At 37.9% G+C, this 18,625-nt stretch overlaps 2 protein-coding genes across 3 annotated transcripts; both read right to left on the bottom strand.

The window, feature by feature from the left end:
* Window positions 1–3,737: 3,737 nt before the first annotated feature.
* Window positions 3,738–14,142, bottom strand: LOC147568097 (transcription factor MYB27-like). 2 transcript variants are annotated; one of them, XM_086654539.1, is made up of 5 exons: window positions 13,732–14,142; window positions 13,530–13,659; window positions 13,341–13,429; window positions 13,178–13,258; window positions 3,738–4,313 (listed from the first exon to the last, which is right to left on the bottom strand). In XM_086654539.1, the coding sequence occupies exons 1-4, from the start codon at window positions 13,862–13,864 to the stop codon at window positions 13,179–13,181; spliced, it is 432 nt and encodes a 143-aa protein (XP_086510665.1). In that variant the 5' UTR covers window positions 13,865–14,142; the 3' UTR covers window positions 3,738–4,313; window position 13,178. The 2 variants fall into 2 exon arrangements, with proteins under 2 accessions (XP_086510665.1, XP_086510664.1); XM_086654538.1 differs by having other exon boundaries at window positions 3,738–4,312; window positions 13,182–13,258; window positions 13,732–13,943.
* Window positions 14,143–14,668: 526 nt separating this feature from the next.
* LOC147568098 (serine/threonine protein phosphatase 2A 57 kDa regulatory subunit B' beta isoform-like) lies at window positions 14,669–18,625 on the bottom strand. Its single transcript, XM_086654537.1, has 2 exons — window positions 16,948–18,625; window positions 14,669–15,439 (listed from the first exon to the last, which is right to left on the bottom strand). The coding sequence occupies exons 1-2, from the start codon at window positions 18,133–18,135 to the stop codon at window positions 15,113–15,115; spliced, it is 1,515 nt and encodes a 504-aa protein (XP_086510663.1). The 5' UTR covers window positions 18,136–18,625; the 3' UTR covers window positions 14,669–15,112.

An 18,625-nucleotide genomic window follows, 5' to 3' on the forward strand; every position in this document is an offset into this window, starting at 1 on the left:
CTAAAATAAATTTTAAATTCTTTATATTTTAGTTTTTCAGACAATGTAATATGTAATAAATAATAACGTTATGTCCTCTAAAATGAGGAAATAACTGTTCATTATAAAATGCACATTAACAGACACTGTTCCACTAGCTTTTATCATCACTATCCACCCACATGCGTCACTAAACTTTTCTCTTTTTGTTGCAAATCACTAGTACCTTTTTGTCACTAAACCCTCCCTCTTTTTTCCTTACTTTAGCAGGATTTGCACTAAGTACTTCGTTCTAGGCGTTTAAACTTTCTTAACTAGTTTAGCAACAATGACATTCTCGTATTTTCCAATTTTGTAGGATCCACGGGTTTTAGACCCAAAATAAATTTCAAAAATAGATGAAAGTCAAATCTTCATTTTCCATTTTGGAAAAAACATTGTTGATTCATAATGCGTTATATATGACACATAAAAAAAATGAAATTAAATATAAAATTTTAACAAATAACACGTTATTTATGAAACAAAACAAAACAAAAATCAATAAACAGAAAAACATTGTAACTTTGACATCTAGAGTCGATCCTTGGTTACCTTCTCTCCCTGATAAAATTCCTATCTTCATTGATAATTCCTGAAAACATTTTTTGGGTGTCGGACTTAATTTCTAATAGCACTAATAATTCCTATCTTCATTGATAAGTATATAGCTTATTCAAGCTATATAAGCTGGTCGTATTGTAAGAAAAGTTCAATCTTCTTAATAAGAGTTTAATGGTTTTCAATCTTCTTAGGTTTTCATCATGGTAACAGAGCTTTGGTGATTTTTTTTTTCGAAAGCTTCATCAATCCTCTTTCTATCACTAAGAATCATCACTAATTTCTTCATTATTCTCTAATGGCGTCACAATCGATCTCTTCTCCAAATTATGCTTTTCCGAATACTTCAATCTCGAATATAGCAAGCTTTGTATCTGAAAAACTTGATGGATCGAATTTCCTAATTTGGAAGGATCAATTCGAAGCTATTTTGATCAGTACTGATCTTTTTGGCTTTGTTGATGGATCAGTGGTGACTCCAGCCAAATCGATTATTGAAAATAATATGGAAGTTCCTAATCCTCTCTATCTTCAATGGCGGAAAACAGATAATTTTGTCAAATCATGTATGAAAGCTACTTTCACTCATTCAATTTCATCTGATGTGTTAGGTCTTTCTACTTCTAGAGAAATTTGGAGTTTCCTTGAACAAAATTATGTAGAAGAATACGAAGCTAAGATAGCTTCTCTCAGAGAACAAATTCAGAACATCAAAAGAGGAGATTCTTCTGCTACTGACTATCTTAGACGAATCAAGGTACTTTCTGATTCTCTTATTGCTGTTAATGAAAGGCTATCTGATAAGGAGTTAAGTAGGATTGTTCTTAAGGGTTTAGGCAGAGAGTATAGAACCTTTGTAGTTGCTATTCATAATAGAGAGAGTTCTATCACTTTTTCTGAATTAAGAACTCGAATCATTCATCATGAACAATGGATGAAGACTCAAGTTCAGGAAGATGAAAACACAGCTTATTTTGCTAGGAAATTACCTCCTAAACCTACCTATCAATCATCTCAATCCTATAAACATAATAATTCATATCAACCACATAGAAATTCATATCAAAATGATAATATGAGGTCTTCTTCTAATTATCATAGAGGATCCACATCAAATCATCATAATCAAGGAGATAAATCATCTGATTTTGATTTTTCTACTGTTCCTTGTGGAATTTGTAGAAAATGGGGTCACTTTGCCTCTAAGTGTCGGTACAGGTATGCACCTGAGGAACCAGATAGACACTCACAAAGTAAAATTGAAAATAGTTCACAAAGTAAAATTGAAAATAGCACACAGCATAAGAGAGTGAATCAGCAACCAAGAATATAAAGTATAGGTCCTCTCCACTCATTGCCAATTGGTTTTGAGTTGGATGGCCACAAACTTAACATGGTATCAGAGCTAGGCCCACACGTGATAGGCTTAAAAGTCACACGTGTTCCACGTCACCCGTAAAGAAAAAAACACACGTGTTAGGCTCAAAGAACGCCACACGTGAGGGGGCGTGTGAGAATAGTGCCACATGGGAGAATGGGTAATTAGCAACCAAGAATATAAAGTATAGGTCCTCTCCACTCATTGCCAATTGGTTTTGAGTTGGATGGCCACAAACTTAACATACTTTGACCAATTAAGTGTGCAGGCAATCATGGAGATTACAATCTCTAGGACAAACAGAAGTGATAAATTGGTTTGGTGTCCAACAGATAATGGAAGGTTTAATACTAAATCATATTATACAGAACACAGATCAAACCCCATTCGAAGTCAGGAAGCGCAAAATTTTCCTTGGAAAAGCTTTTGGAAAATCGAAGGAATGCAACCGAAAATCCAACAGTTCATTTGGAAGCTAATACATAATGGAGTAGCTACTTTATATGATATAGGTAAAAGGGTACCAGAGTTACCTCAGATTTGCACCTTATGTGACATGAATGAAGTAGAAACAAGAAACCATCTATTCGGATCTTGTTCGAAGTTCAGAGAGATACTTCAACTCACTGGAATCATAGATCTACAACAAATGGGTAATGATGAAGTAGCTAATCTTACATCTCTCCTTCAACATAAGGAAAACGAGAAAAATTGGTTTATATTTACCTATCTTTTGTGGGAATGGTGGAAGATTCGTAATGAAAAGTATTTTTATAACAAAAATCCAGATCTGAATCGCTGTTGGTGGAGTACGAAGGAATCATTAAGGTACGCAACCCCTTTTCTCAGTTCTGATCTTTCTATTAACCCTTCTGTATCAGATAACTGGATCCCACCACAACAAGGTATTATCAAAATCAACTGTGATGGATCCTATACTGAAAATAAAGCTTCAGCAGCAGCGGTGGCTCGAGATTTTAAGGGAGAAATCATAGGAACGAAGAACTCTTGCTTCAGACCACGATCTCCATTACATAGCGAATTTCTAGGGTTTCAGTTGGGCTGCGATCTGGCTGAGAATCTGGGTTTAAGAGACTATATACTAGAAGGCGACAGTAGGGTTATGGTTGAGCTATTAAACACCGTGGATTCGGAAGTACCATGGAGATTGACGGATGAGATTGCATGGCTTCGTGGACGGTTGTCAGAGTGACACTTCACAGTGCTGTTTACTCCTAGGAATTGCAATCAGGTGGCCCATAATTTGGCCATGAATGCTTTTGTCCCCTAATTTGGAGATATTAGCTTTTAGTCCTTCTCGGTTAACTATCATTAGTTTCCTTTCTTTTTGGATGTAAACTGGTGATTTATTTATGAGATTTTATTCCCCTAAAAAAAAAGACATCTAGACATACTTTAACTATACTAAATGTGTTTTGTTGTGGAAATATACGTAATTGATACTAAATAGCGTGTATATTGCGAAACAGATAGTAAGTTTGAAATCAATCGAAAAAATCTGAGAAAAAAAAGAAAGAGAATTTTGGGGATTGATTTTTAAAAGTGGATTTTTTTCTTATATAAAAGGTTATAATGGGCATTATGATTAAACAGAAATGATAGAGATCTGTTTTTCTATAGAGATAGGTCAATTTGGACTAAATATCCATTATAATTATTATTTCTGCTTAAGATAATATTAGTGTGGATTAAATGTGTGTTTAGGTGTAGATTTTTGGACTAGGAACCCAAATATTATATTTTTATTCTTGGAAGAGAATAAGATAAAATGAGAGTAATATTGAGTCGTAAACAATTCATAACTCTAATTTGCATAAAATCGTCCATAAAAAACATCACTTGAGTTGCTTTATGCTTTAATAACCATAGTTCTTGAAAATACTTTTCTTCGTCCAAAATGATCAAACTTCCATTTGAGAATTATATATTGAAGGAATATAACGAGTTCATATTTTTTAAGTCATACTCTTGTATTTTATTTACACCTTGAAGGTTCATATAGTCTACCTTCAGCACCATTAGTATGGCATATCATTACTTCACACAAATCACAATTCCCATTATTACTTGTTTAGATTAATTTTATTTCATCTCCCAGAGAGAAACTGAGTTATAGTCCCATATACTAGTATTACTATCAACATTATCTCTTGCCAAATGTGTCGAATATTGAAACCATGGATTCTTGCATTGTCCATTATGTTTGAGTACTACTTCCTGATTACCATTTGACGATGATGATCCTGATACCCAATCTGATAAATGATTTTCGTATGGTAAAGTGGCACCGTACAAATCGTTAGACGATTCAAAACCATTAACCGAACCTGTCATACTATTGATGCACCCGAAAAGGTTACACACCCAAGCGGAGGTATCAAGTAGTAATCCGGCAAAGCCGGGATCGATCCAAGGATAGGAAGGCAATTTGGATATCGAAGGGTCTTATCCCTCGGTCTAGATATTAAAAGCTAACTTAAACTAAAAAGGAAAGGAAACAAAGATAAATGGGGGTTTTAGATTGAATAAGTAATAAGAGAAGAAATAAACTAATTAAACGATAAAAGTAAACGGGCGAGAGAGATTCGAGAGAAGAGTTCGGAGGAACAAGAGTCGGGAGACGGTAAGAGTTGATTCGGGTAAAAGTTAATTGAGACGGTTACTTCGATCCACAAGATCGACAGTGACAAATACTATGTATCTATTCACATGAAAGTGTAATTAACTTCACCCACATTGACAATCCTAAGCATCATGTGTCTAACTAAGCATAACCGATCAAACATCACTAAGCATCGACTATCAAACTTACACACACCATCTAATGAATTGAGAATGAACAAGTATGACACTAATAAGCATAATACGTCAAACTAAGTATAATCGATCAAACGTCACTAAGCATCGATTATCAAACTAAGTACGCATTATCAAAGTTCGTGTCAATAGACGATTACGATCAAGGCTTCTAGTTTATAAAACTAGACGAAGACAATTAAACTCACATGTAAACAAATAATAAGTCAATCATCACATTCAAATCATGCTTCAAGAGTATCTGAATACGAGAGTTCATGTATCGAAGTCCGGGAATCTATAATGATAATCTACAACTATGTATTGTCCGATTTAATGTGTCAAATACAATCGATGTTCGACTCCTAAGGTGGTGTCTATAAGGACTACGTATATCCGAAGGTCATACTTAGTCAAACAAACGTCCTAAATCGGTTAATCCCGAGTCGTCGAAAATGTCGTCTAGTCGCCTAACTATGCGAAGTGCTTGACAAGACACATGAAATACGATCAAAACGATAATCGAATCAAATGAACATCAATTCATAATCAAAACATCAAATCATATCAAACATAATCACAAATTCATCACATTTCATCTCATATAATCGACACACTTGATTTAGCTAACATGGTGAATAAGTAATAAATGAAAAGAAGATGATGAGAAATCCCCCTTTTTCGATGTGGCTCGAGGCTAGGTTCGTCGAGAAAAATGAGTCTCTAAGTGTAGTCGATCTCCCCGTAGCAATTTTCTGGATTTCCCTTTAATAGTGAACTTTGGGTGTCCCCGAGTAAAAATCAGATTCCCCATAGCACCCACCATCATCTTCTCCATTTAGAACACAAACTCCATTAAAGCTTCATCAAGCTTTCTCTCTCTAAAGATTTCTTACCCAAAATCAAATCAAATCACATGGGAAGTTAGCCAAGGACATGGGGAGTAAAAGCCCCAAGGTTTCCGGCCAAGAAAGTTGCCGGAACACCATGAAAATCCGGCCAAAGAAAGACATGAAATTCGGCCAAAAACCATGAAATCCGGCCAACACACTTAGATCCGGGCCAATAGCTACTGTCCCTAGGCCGTCCCGTGCTATACCCGAGCCGGTAGCTGCTGTTCCGAGCTTGTCCGAGCTGCAGCCGCGTCCGTGAGTAAAGTCCGAGTTGCAGCCCGAGCATCGCGATTTGCAGCTGCTTCCTTGCTGTCCGCGCGTGCTGCTGCTGCTGGAAGCTTCCTCCCGAGCTCGGGAAGCTTCCCGAGCAGCAGCTCTGTCCCGTGTAGCAGCTCCCGTGTAGCAGCTCCCGTGCTACTCTTGTTCCGGCCAAGCTTAGGCCGGCCTAAGTGATGGCCGGCCAAGCTTGGCCGGCTCCCTCTTCTTCTCTCTTGCTCTCTTTAACCAAACTCTTGCACTTGAAGAACACCAAACCCTAGCCTCTTGCCTCTTTCTCTCTCTCCCTTACTTGGTATCAAAACTTGTGTATATTGTTTGAATGAAGAAGAAGATGAATAGTGTCTTGACTCAAACCCTAGACTTAGTCAATCTTGACTTTGACTCAAACTTGAGTCCATTGGGTGCCTCCAAAATCTCTTCCTTCTTTCATCTTCTTTGGGCTTGGGTTTTAGACTTCACTTGGAAATCAAGAGGGTGCCTTCTAGAATTATAACCAAAGGAGGGTGCCTTCATAGAATCCTTGTTTTAAGACCGAACCTCGACTTCTTTCTTTCACAACTTCCCCGTCCGAACTCGGAATTGACTTCCGTTTTCACCGTTGGACTCGTCTTTGACTCCTCTTCTCATATGATTTGCTTGAAGTCTTTTTCTCTCATTTTGGGCACATGAAATGATAGTGATAATTCGCCTCCTTTATTACAAATTCCATGTTTAGCTCCACATATGGTACCTAAACAAGAAAAACACATAAAATATTATTGATAACACTCGAAAATGACTAATTAGTCTAAGTTAGGCTCTCCAAATGTGACATTTTCGTGTCACATCAACATCCCCAAACTTAAACTTTGCTAGTCCTCGAGCAAAAACAAAATAAAATAAAAGCCTAACTCACTTTCGGAGGAATCCCGGTTGCATTTAGCATATGCAACAAGCCGTTAAACCCCTAGGTTACCCTAGTGGACGAGTGTGGTCTCGTGAGGGTTTCCATAGATGATACCCACAAACATTATGGTTTCAAATACACAAGGGTCCAAAATCCAAATCATAGATAAGCATGGTTCAAATAGTAAAGGGTTTAAGCATGTCAAAACATAATGAATCAAGTAAACATGTTCATGTGAAAGCTAAAGACCTCTTCACTAATGAACTTACCCTAAAGTGCAAGTGCTAAACCATAATAAGCAACATCTATGTTCCGAAGTCACAAAGCCTTGATCCCTAGTTTAGTACATTTCGCCTCGACTTTGGCCTCACGGACATACACTCCAAATATGAAATCACTCAAGAATGGTTCGCTCGTATGTGTGAGTGTGATCACTAAACATGGACTCAACACACAAAAAGGGGTGAGGACAACATTTTGGAACGAATGATCTCCTAGAAGGAATTAGCCACTAAATGGAGTGGGGAAGCTCACTCGCCCTTCTCACCTATTCTACCCTCTAAGGATGCCTTCCAAAGGTTGACGGATACAAAAGATGGATGAGATGGTGGATTCCCGAGAATATCGACCTCTTCATGATGAACCTCTCAAGCATCTTCACATTTGTTTCTTGCTTCGAATACTTATTCATGAAAACAAACACCAACACATATATACACTCACATCACAACACATAAGAGCTAACACATGCTCAAACATATACATGAACAACTTTATTTCCTTCATTCTTTCTTTCTCTTTTCCTTTTTTTTTTTTTTCAATTTCTTTTTTTCACTTCTTTTTTTTTTCTTTATTCTTTTTCTTCATTCCTTTTTTTTTTCTTTTTCTCATAACACAAAATCACACAAAACAAAATAATTACAACTCACACAATACTTTATTCTTGCAATCAACTTCCTTTTCATACTTGCTTTTGACATTCTTCTTTGTTTCTTCTCATGTCTTCATTCTCGGGATATAAGATGATGGATGATGATGGAGTATCCGCTTTCCTCTAGTTGACACTCTTATTGGGTTTCATGGACTACAAGGGCAAGGTTAAATCGCTATCCTAATGTCACTCTTAGTGGCTAAGGAAGTTGAGCACACGAGATCAAATGAGCTCTTTTAATAGTTACGAGGTTGAGTAGCTCTTCATTCTACTCGGAGTTAGCGCGGAAGAGTACACTCGAAGGGCAATTTAGGCTTTGAGCTCTCACATGGGTTAAGTCTCCACTAATGACTACTCGAGGTCTCTTAGAGATGTTTCTTCTTCACTAAGATGTTACTCCCATAGCATAACACAAACACTCAAGGACTCGACTTTCATGCAAAGGTCACTAGCAATCACAAAACTCATCAACTCAACACATATGCATCAACATTATTAAAACCATCACTACAATCACATGCAAATCTACTCAAAGTGTTCAAAATTTTCAAATTTTGGCTAATTTGAACCCTTTTGTCTTTGAAACCCATGGTCATGCATAGGTTATGGTCATATCCCGCATCCCCAAACTTAAAACTAACATTGTCCTCAATGTTCTAAGCATACACTCACCAAATGATAAAGAGGTACATCAATTCAAAGAGAAGAGTGGAGAGATATTACCATAACCGAAGGAGATAAAAGATGATACTACCAAGACTCATGTATAACGAGGTTCCAAGTTGATGCCTAGCTCACTTTCGGAGGCATCCCCAAACTTGGAACAAACCACGCCTTAGAAGTAAAACATATAAGAAATGCTCCTTAAAATAACCAAAACATAATGAGAATGAAGCACATAAAAAGCAAGACCATATAAAATGACCACTCACGCGGGATCACTCGATTGCATTTAGCTATGCAATTAGCCTTTGATTCTCTTATTTTCACACAAGAGCACGAGTTATGTCTCGCGGAGGGTTTCCAGAGATGCTACCCACAAACATCAAGACCCATCTTAATCGGCTAACGATCATATAGCAAAAGACGGAAGATTTGGGGATCAACCCAAAGAAAGCTATATACAAATGGTAAAAGTCTCACAATAATATCGAAGCATATAAGTGCACGTGAGACTAAAAGCGAAAAGAGACCATCCCCAAACTTAGTGGATGCACGGTCCACTAAGTACGCATAAATGCTAGGGGCGACGACTAAAAAGTCGTCAAAAGGATCGACATACAAATGAAGGGTCAGGAAGTCAGTCGAAGGTAAAAAGTCAAACTCAAGCTTAGTGGATAAAACATCCACTAAGTCCCTAGATATGCTAGGAAAGACGTCCGAAGTGTCCCATAAGGGGTCAACGACCGAGTCTGAGATCATGTGGAAGGTCGAACTAGACTCTAAGGGTAAGGCAATAGGCTCGGGGACCAAGTCAAGGTCCATAATTTCCTTAGGTAAATAATCCAACAAGCTATCCGCTATCTCTTCAACCACTATGTTATCGACATCCTTAAAGGCATCGGGAGCCTCAACGTTAGGCATAACACCTTCCATTCTACATAACCCATCCAAATAATCACAAGTGTTAAAGATTGGAAAGTTCAACATTGTGTGATTCCCAAGTTTACTCGTAGAGCTATCATCCTGAACATCAAAATCTAGTTTAGATTGATCAAGGTCAGATGACAATGGTCCGGGGAGTGAGCAACAAGGGTCATCGGTCAATTCATGCTCTAAGGGTCTATCAGGAGCTTCTTCGACCATTAACTTAAGACTAGAGTTAGGTGTATTACCCTCACCATCATTCATAGTCTCCTCTTGAGTTTGGGGTGCGCAAACCCCTTCCTCGTCGACGATAGGCTCTGACTCAAGTCTATCAACAATTTTGAGAAGTCGTTCCGTGATCTCTGTTATATCTCGATTAAATCTAGTTTGGTACTCTAAAATTGCTTGGAGAGTGTCTTCAGACATCTCCTCGTAATAAGGCACATGAGTATAACTAGACGAAGACTCTCGCGGAACACGGATCATGGGACAATACTCGGTTAAATGGTCTAAGCTCGCACAAATAGCACAAACCGGGTTAATGGTCTCCAAGGTCCTTTCTTCACTACCTTCATGTATATACATAGACTCGACTCTTTGAGTGGAATCATCGAGTCGGGAATTGTCATCACTAAGTGAACCGTTCATATATGCTTGTCGATAGTCACGAAGACTTCGACGTGGTCGATCAATACTAATAGAACTACGGTTATCATCAAATGACAAGTCCATACATGAAGGTGTTGTCATCCCAAATTCTTGTCGATAGTCTCGAAGACTCTTACGGGGTTGATTACCCTCATGCCCATAATCCCTAAAACCATATTCATGACGAGTCTGACTGATTCCATACATCCGTCGATATTCACCCATGGTTATCTTAGGTCGGTCAGGCTCAACTCGCCTACTCCTATCACTAGTCGGAACATTCCTATGTAAATTTGTGTAGTCCTGATGACTTGTAGATGGTCGACTAGTGTTGGAAAGGGTTTGCATAAGGTCATTCTCATCAAATGACCAACTTGCCATGATCTCACAATGTTCAAGGATACTAACACACAATCGCAAAATGGGAACAAACACTTATAGACTAACAATCACACACAAGTAAAAAAGAAAAGATAGAATGTGATACTATCGAGTGCTCCTCTCCTTTCGTTCGCCTTTTCCTTGGCTTCTCGATTCCTTCCTTTTCCCTCGCCTTTATGTCGCTTTTGGCTCTTTTCTTGTAATGATACCTAAAAGAAAAAGAAATTAAGAAAGTACAAAATAAAATAAAGACGTCTAAGAAACAAATAACACTAAACTAATGAACAAAACAACTAACGCTATCCTAACTACTAAACCTATCCCCGGCAGCGGCGCCAAAAACTTGATGCACCCGAAAAGGTTACACACCCAAGCGGAGGTATCAAGTAGTAATCCGGCAAAGCCGGGATCGATCCAAGGATAGGAAGGCAATTTGGATATCGAAGGGTCTTATCCCTCGGTCTAGATATTAAAAGCTAACTTAAACTAAAAAGGAAAGGAAACAAAGATAAATGGGGGTTTTAGATTGAATAAGTAATAAGAGAAGAAATAAACTAATTAAACGATAAAAGTAAACGGGCGAGAGAGATTCGAGAGAAGAGTTCGGAGGAACAAGAGTCGGGAGACGGTAAGAGTTGATTCGGGTAAAAGTTAATTGAGACGGTTACTTCGATCCACAAGATCGACAGTGACAAATACTATGTATCTATTCACATGAAAGTGTAATTAACTTCACCCACATTGACAATCCTAAGCATCATGTGTCTAACTAAGCATAACCGATCAAACATCACTAAGCATCGACTATCAAACTTACACACACCATCTAATGAATTGAGAATGAACAAGTATGACACTAATAAGCATAATACGTCAAACTAAGTATAATCGATCAAACGTCACTAAGCATCGATTATCAAACTAAGTACGCATTATCAAAGTTCGTGTCAATAGACGATTACGATCAAGGCTTCTAGTTTATAAAACTAGACGAAGACAATTAAACTCACATGTAAACAAATAATAAGTCAATCATCACATTCAAATCATGCTTCAAGAGTATCTGAATACGAGAGTTCATGTATCGAAGTCCGGGAATCTATAATGATAATCTACAACTATGTATTGTCCGATTTAATGTGTCAAATACAATCGATGTTCGACTCCTAAGGTGGTGTCTATAAGGACTACGTATATCCGAAGGTCATACTTAGTCAAACAAACGTCCTAAATCGGTTAATCCCGAGTCGTCGAAAATGTCGTCTAGTCGCCTAACTATGCGAAGTGCTTGACAAGACACATGAAATACGATCAAAACGATAATCGAATCAAATGAACATCAATTCATAATCAAAACATCAAATCATATCAAACATAATCACAAATTCATCACATTTCATCTCATATAATCGACACACTTGATTTAGCTAACATGGTGAATAAGTAATAAATGAAAAGAAGATGATGAGAAATCCCCCTTTTTCGATGTGGCTCGAGGCTAGGTTCGTCGAGAAAAATGAGTCTCTAAGTGTAGTCGATCTCCCCGTAGCAATTTTCTGGATTTCCCTTTAATAGTGAACTTTGGGTGTCCCCGAGTAAAAATCAGATTCCCCATAGCACCCACCATCATCTTCTCCATTTAGAACACAAACTCCATTAAAGCTTCATCAAGCTTTCTCTCTCTAAAGATTTCTTACCCAAAATCAAATCAAATCACATGGGAAGTTAGCCAAGGACATGGGGAGTAAAAGCCCCAAGGTTTCCGGCCAAGAAAGTTGCCGGAACACCATGAAAATCCGGCCAAAGAAAGACATGAAATTCGGCCAAAAACCATGAAATCCGGCCAACACACTTAGATCCGGGCCAATAGCTACTGTCCCTAGGCCGTCCCGTGCTATACCCGAGCCGGTAGCTGCTGTTCCGAGCTTGTCCGAGCTGCAGCCGCGTCCGTGAGTAAAGTCCGAGTTGCAGCCCGAGCATCGCGATTTGCAGCTGCTTCCTTGCTGTCCGCGCGTGCTGCTGCTGCTGGAAGCTTCCTCCCGAGCTCGGGAAGCTTCCCGAGCAGCAGCTCTGTCCCGTGTAGCAGCTCCCGTGTAGCAGCTCCCGTGCTACTCTTGTTCCGGCCAAGCTTAGGCCGGCCTAAGTGATGGCCGGCCAAGCTTGGCCGGCTCCCTCTTCTTCTCTCTTGCTCTCTTTAACCAAACTCTTGCACTTGAAGAACACCAAACCCTAGCCTCTTGCCTCTTTCTCTCTCTCCCTTACTTGGTATCAAAACTTGTGTATATTGTTTGAATGAAGAAGAAGATGAATAGTGTCTTGACTCAAACCCTAGACTTAGTCAATCTTGACTTTGACTCAAACTTGAGTCCATTGGGTGCCTCCAAAATCTCTTCCTTCTTTCATCTTCTTTGGGCTTGGGTTTTAGACTTCACTTGGAAATCAAGAGGGTGCCTTCTAGAATTATAACCAAAGGAGGGTGCCTTCATAGAATCCTTGTTTTAAGACCGAACCTCGACTTCTTTCTTTCACAACTTCCCCGTCCGAACTCGGAATTGACTTCCGTTTTCACCGTTGGACTCGTCTTTGACTCCTCTTCTCATATGATTTGCTTGAAGTCTTTTTCTCTCATTTTGGGCACATGAAATGATAGTGATAATTCGCCTCCTTTATTACAAATTCCATGTTTAGCTCCACATATGGTACCTAAACAAGAAAAACACATAAAATATTATTGATAACACTCGAAAATGACTAATTAGTCTAAGTTAGGCTCTCCAAATGTGACATTTTCGTGTCACATCAACTATCATTTCCGAGCGTGATCTCCTTTGAATTGGGAGGGAGTTTCATTGCATTTTTGTTCTCTCTCTGCAACTTCTCTGTCAAAATCAACTAACAGTGTATGTAAATACTTATAAGACAAATAGAGTGAGGATATATTGCAATATACATTGTTTTTACCTTGTGTTTTCTTCCTTAGATGAGTTCTCCAGTAGTTCTTAATCTCATTATCGGTCCTTCCTGGCAATTTCCGAGCAATTTTCGACCATCTAATAAATATAAAGACAATTAGTCCTTCTCATGTCAAAATCATAAGCTTAATTGAAAGAATAACAAAGATAACCATGAATTTGAACTCATATAGGTTACTTGTTTCCCCATCTTTCTTGGAGTTGAAGGACTGTATTCTCCTCTTCTGCAGTCATTCTGCCATGTTTAAGATCCGGGCGTAAATAGTTCATCCATCGAAGCCTGCAACTCTTGCCACTCCTCCTTAGGCCTGGAAAAAAAAACAAATTCAAAAACTGCTTATAAATCTATACACACAACAACAGCATGTTATTCTCCGTACTTGAAACTCTGGCAATGGAATCCCATCTTCTCTCGCCCATCAACGTTACGAACGTTTCCAGTCGCTCATCTTCCTCCTCAAGCCAAGGGCCTTTTCGAATTGTTTCGTCTTCCATGACTACTTTATATACCATTTTGAACCATTCAAATGATTTACCAAGTGAATGTGACTACTTACTAACCCAAAGAACTTGGTGAAAAATCTACTTTCTTATATAGGAAAGTACAATATGGTAATAGAGGTAAAGAACAAAAGGTAAGGGTAAGAAGAGTGGGGAAACTAAGGGTACCCCTACAGCCTAGACTTGAACGTCCTACGCATACAACACTAGTTTGTGGGTAATCCACCATTGACTTTATCTATGTCGTCCATGTCTTGCAATACATCTCTGAACTTAAACTCTTTTAGTTTAATCTGATTTTCTTTTTCTTCTTTTGTTATTTGTATTCTCTTTCAACACCACAAACTTCACACACTAAAATCCCAACTTTGTGCTTGTGGAGTAATGTGAGTGGGTGGAAATATGAGGCTGGGGAACATTTTATCCTTCTACTATGGTGCATGATTCTATAGCTTTTCATATCCATGAAGGAAAAGAAAAATATGATATTTCAAAAGTGTAGTCAATAGGTCAGATATAGTGGAATTGGCTGTGTAGATTGTAGATTACATCCTAGTCACATTACATTCAAACTCATGAGTCAAAGTAGATTTAAGATCATCACCTAATATTTTTCGAACCAACAATACTCTCAAGGGCAGTTTTAAAAAATTATAGAAAAGAAGAGTAACTCACCATTAAGCTTTGGATAAATGGTGGATGGACGGCCAGAAGAAAAGAGTAACGTGGAATATCTTTCTGACTGTAATAAACTCGCCCGAACTGTCACAGCTGCAACAAATAGAACAAGAAAAGCTAGCATAGACAATTTATATCTATCACAGAGACTACAAAAGATTATATTAAAACTCAATCATGAAGTTTTTCATACAACATTTTTGTTATCAATTTCAAGCCTAAATTCCATACAATTTCGATGAATGAACATAAAGAAAAGGCTGCTCTAAGAAGGTACAGAAAACAAAAAAAATCAGACTTCTCTCTGCGAGGAAAAAATGAACAACTACCAGCAATCCTCTTTAGAGGCATTAACAATCTGCAGCCTAGTATGACTATCCTTTTTTCTTTCACTAAATTACAACAACCACTGACTTTCTCGAAGATAATTTCCATCGAGTACCCCCCCACCCGCCCCCCCACTACCCGCATGAACAGACAGATCCAAATACAAAATGATTCCAGAAGGTGCGAGGATGAATTTAGGTCAATTCATACCCATCCAATTCGTGGGAATAATCATATGATCTGGCTCCTAATTAGTCAGCTAACCATTACTTCATCTCCCCCAGCCTTTGCCGCAACCACCTCTTCCAGCCTCTTCCACGTATGCTGGCGTTGCTCTTCTAAACCTTTCGCCCTTGCTTCTTTCTCTTTGTATTGCCTTTGACACTCTTCAAACAGTTCAGTGTCCATGTCTACGAACATCTTCCTCACATTTCCAGTCAATCCGTGAACTGCCTGGTTCCAGTGACTCTGGATGTTCCTTTCCAATGCCTCGAAGATTATGGGAAAAATTACATTTCGGTGTTGGGCAATTAAGCTCACAATGTGCTCATTGTTCCAAAGGAACAGAGCACGTTCCGCTACCTGCCAGGACAATTTTACCTTAGCAAACCATCTATATAATAAAACAGAAGGGAAAGCGATGACTGGGAAAAACATCCTTTTTTAATAAAGGATACTGTCTAGAAGTCCTTCTCAATATTTAAAATATAGTCCTTTGTAGAAATAAAGTTACCTATTTAAAAATTCCTTCTTAGAAATAAAATAACTAGTTTCAGAAAAAAAAAAAACAAAATAAATTTCAAGGTTTAAAAAAGAAATTAAAATCTCTCTCTCTCAATAAAATAATAACTAACTTAAGAGAAAATAAACAAAAAAATAATACAAAAAAATAATAACTAATAAAAATCTCTCTCTCAATAAAATATAACAACAAATTTCGTAACATTTTATTGATACAAGTGTCTGTGCCCTAGGGCACGGGATATACCCTAGTCAAAATATAAACAAGAAAATTCAAAATTTCACGTGAATAATATATAACTGCCATCAGTAGAAGTGTATAACTATGATTAGAATCAGTTAGCTCAAGATACTTTAACTTTATATAACATGGATACTACTTTTTAGTGCTGTTTTTCCCTGCTGGATACTCGGTATACTAATAGCCACTTCAGTGGGAATAACTTGAGATTTATAATAATTGCACTTTGTGTGCACTTGCACATAATCGTTTTGTTAAAGTGTTAAACTCGGGCTCGTCTCAGCATCGGTTGTGGGCCAAGCCCAAGTCAAGGCTGAGGCCCACCGAGATACACGGCCGAGTCAAGCCCATATTGAAAAAAAAGTTCTTTTACCATTTGATGGCACATATTTAGTTCTTATGTTATCTTCATGCATACCTTCGAATTGAGACTTCTGATGCCTCCTTATTTCTTCTTTTTTGAGATTTTTTTTCAAAATTGTATCTGAACTTCTAACTTAGAAGTTAAAGCTCTGGACCTTTTTATTTTATATACATTTTAAAATATCTTCTGATATTTCTAAATACTTCATATCTCTAAAAACTGTTACTAGAAGTTTCTAAAAGTTTTAATGAGTATTTACTAATTTGCAACATTTTAAATGACTCTTTGTATTCCAAAAACACAAAACCAAGAATTAAATAACCATAAAAACAAATAAAGCTGAGTCTAGCTGACTTATGGCAAGTCCGGCTGTCTTGGGACTCGGCCACGTTACTTGGCTGAACTCTAGACTCGGGAACTCGGTTGAGCACGGCTCATGCTACTTTCGAACCCGAGTAGACTCCTTATTAATAGCATAGAGTGATTGTAAGTCTCTCTAGGTCAATGTCATTTCTCTGTAATGTACGACACAGGACCCAAAAGTAAAATTTTAAGTAGATATATTAGGCAAATACTTGACAACGACAGTCCTACACTATAACATAATATATTTCTAGATAAACACGACAAACTAGTATACAATTACAACCTTTACGACACAAGTATAAATGACCACTTCCATTTCAATCAATCAGAAAATTTATTGTGCAAAAGCAAAATATAAGATTATAACTTGTCTAATACCTGGAAATGGGAGCTATTTAGGCAGCGACCTATCTGTCTGAAAAGTGGCACCATGCAACGTTGGAATTCGGGGGATTGAGTAGCCTCGAGCACTTCTTCTAATTCGTTAAGGAACATAACTTCCTTCTGACAGTTGGTGACAGGCCAGTACTTCAATAACCCCCTTATAACAGTATCTGCTAGCTTATAATCCTTTTCAACAAATTGGGTAATGCAGTATAAGAGCTGCTGATGGTATATACCAATTGATTTAGGCTTGTGAAGTGGGATAAGAGCTCGAACAAGGAACAATTTATGCTCCTCTTTCATTGGCAACGCAAATCCATTGATTATGCTGCCAAGGATTTCCAACAGCTCACCAATGCCACTATGTCTCTGTGTCTCGAATATGAACCTATAAAAGATATTATTGATCCCCTTCCTTATAAATGGACGATGCACCATAAACTTCCCATAGATACGATGAAGTATAGTCTTCAAATAGTCCCTCTCACGAGGATCCTCAGAATCAAACAGATCGAGGAGTTTCAAAACAAAGGAGTGATCAATGTATCGCTTTGCAATCTTAGTGTCGGTATCCAATGAAAGAATGTATCTCAATAACAATTCGTATACAATTTGCAAATGAAGCCAGGCAGGTTCAGTATATGGATCATCTTCTTCTGGGTCATTGCTCTCAGATCCTGTGTTTTCATGGGCACCTGGGGGTAAACATCGAAAAATATTGATTGATACCATTCTTATCAGTTCTTCCTGGACATTCTCTGTGAGCTTGCTAGAACCAGATTGTATAAAATCTACAAGCTCAAGCAATGCTTGACGTTTCATCTCCTTCTCCCGAACAAATTTTGAAGGGTCCGAGAAATCGAAAAGAATACAACATAGCTTCAACTTCCTGAGAAACAAGTTCTGACGATCGGAAACAACAACATCTCTAAATAAGGGTAGAAATTCGACCATATCAGATGAAGCCCGGTCTGGGCCACTCGATATACTCGTTTGCTGCTGAGTATTACCAGAAGAGGGTGCAACTGTACTTCGAGAAGCATGATTTACAGTAACGTTGGATGTGGAAACTGATCCAGAGTTTCTAAAACCAGAAGATGCACCATTCTCAAACGAAGCAGGTTCATTTGTATCAGCTTTAGAACCCTTACGATTCCCAAGTTTTATAATTTTGTTAAACATGTTCAAAATTGGATAAAACCCTAGTTTTTAACCCTAAATACTAAACACCTAATTCAATCTTCTTGTTTTTTTCCTATTATAACAGTGACAGCATGAAGTAACCAATCGAAACCCTAGAGATTGATAATTGATGACAAATAATAAGGTCTTATCTATCAAAATATGTAAGTAAACTAAAACCAAATGGATCTGGAAACAACAAAAGTAAAAAAAAAGAAAAAAAAAAGTACCCTTTTTTTGGAATGAAATCGTGTGAAAGATAGTCAATTGGAATCTTGAAAGAGCAGAAAATGGATATCTGAAATCGATCAAATGAAGTTATAGTCTCCCGGTGATAAGTTCTTGGATCTTTGAAATGGATCCATCGAGGAGAGAGAAAGAAGAGAGAGTGGAGAAAGAGAGGGAAAAAGGAAAGAAGAGTAGGAAATTGGGGGGAGCAACTGGTGAGAGCAAGTGATTTCCCTCTTGGTCGATCCATCACACGGTTCCC

Source organism: Eschscholzia californica, unplaced genomic scaffold (genome assembly GCF_041429995.1).
Source record: "Eschscholzia californica isolate CP2 unplaced genomic scaffold, dmEscCali1.0.p SCAF_1, whole genome shotgun sequence".
Classification (NCBI taxonomy): Eukaryota; Viridiplantae; Streptophyta; class Magnoliopsida; order Ranunculales; family Papaveraceae; genus Eschscholzia; species Eschscholzia californica.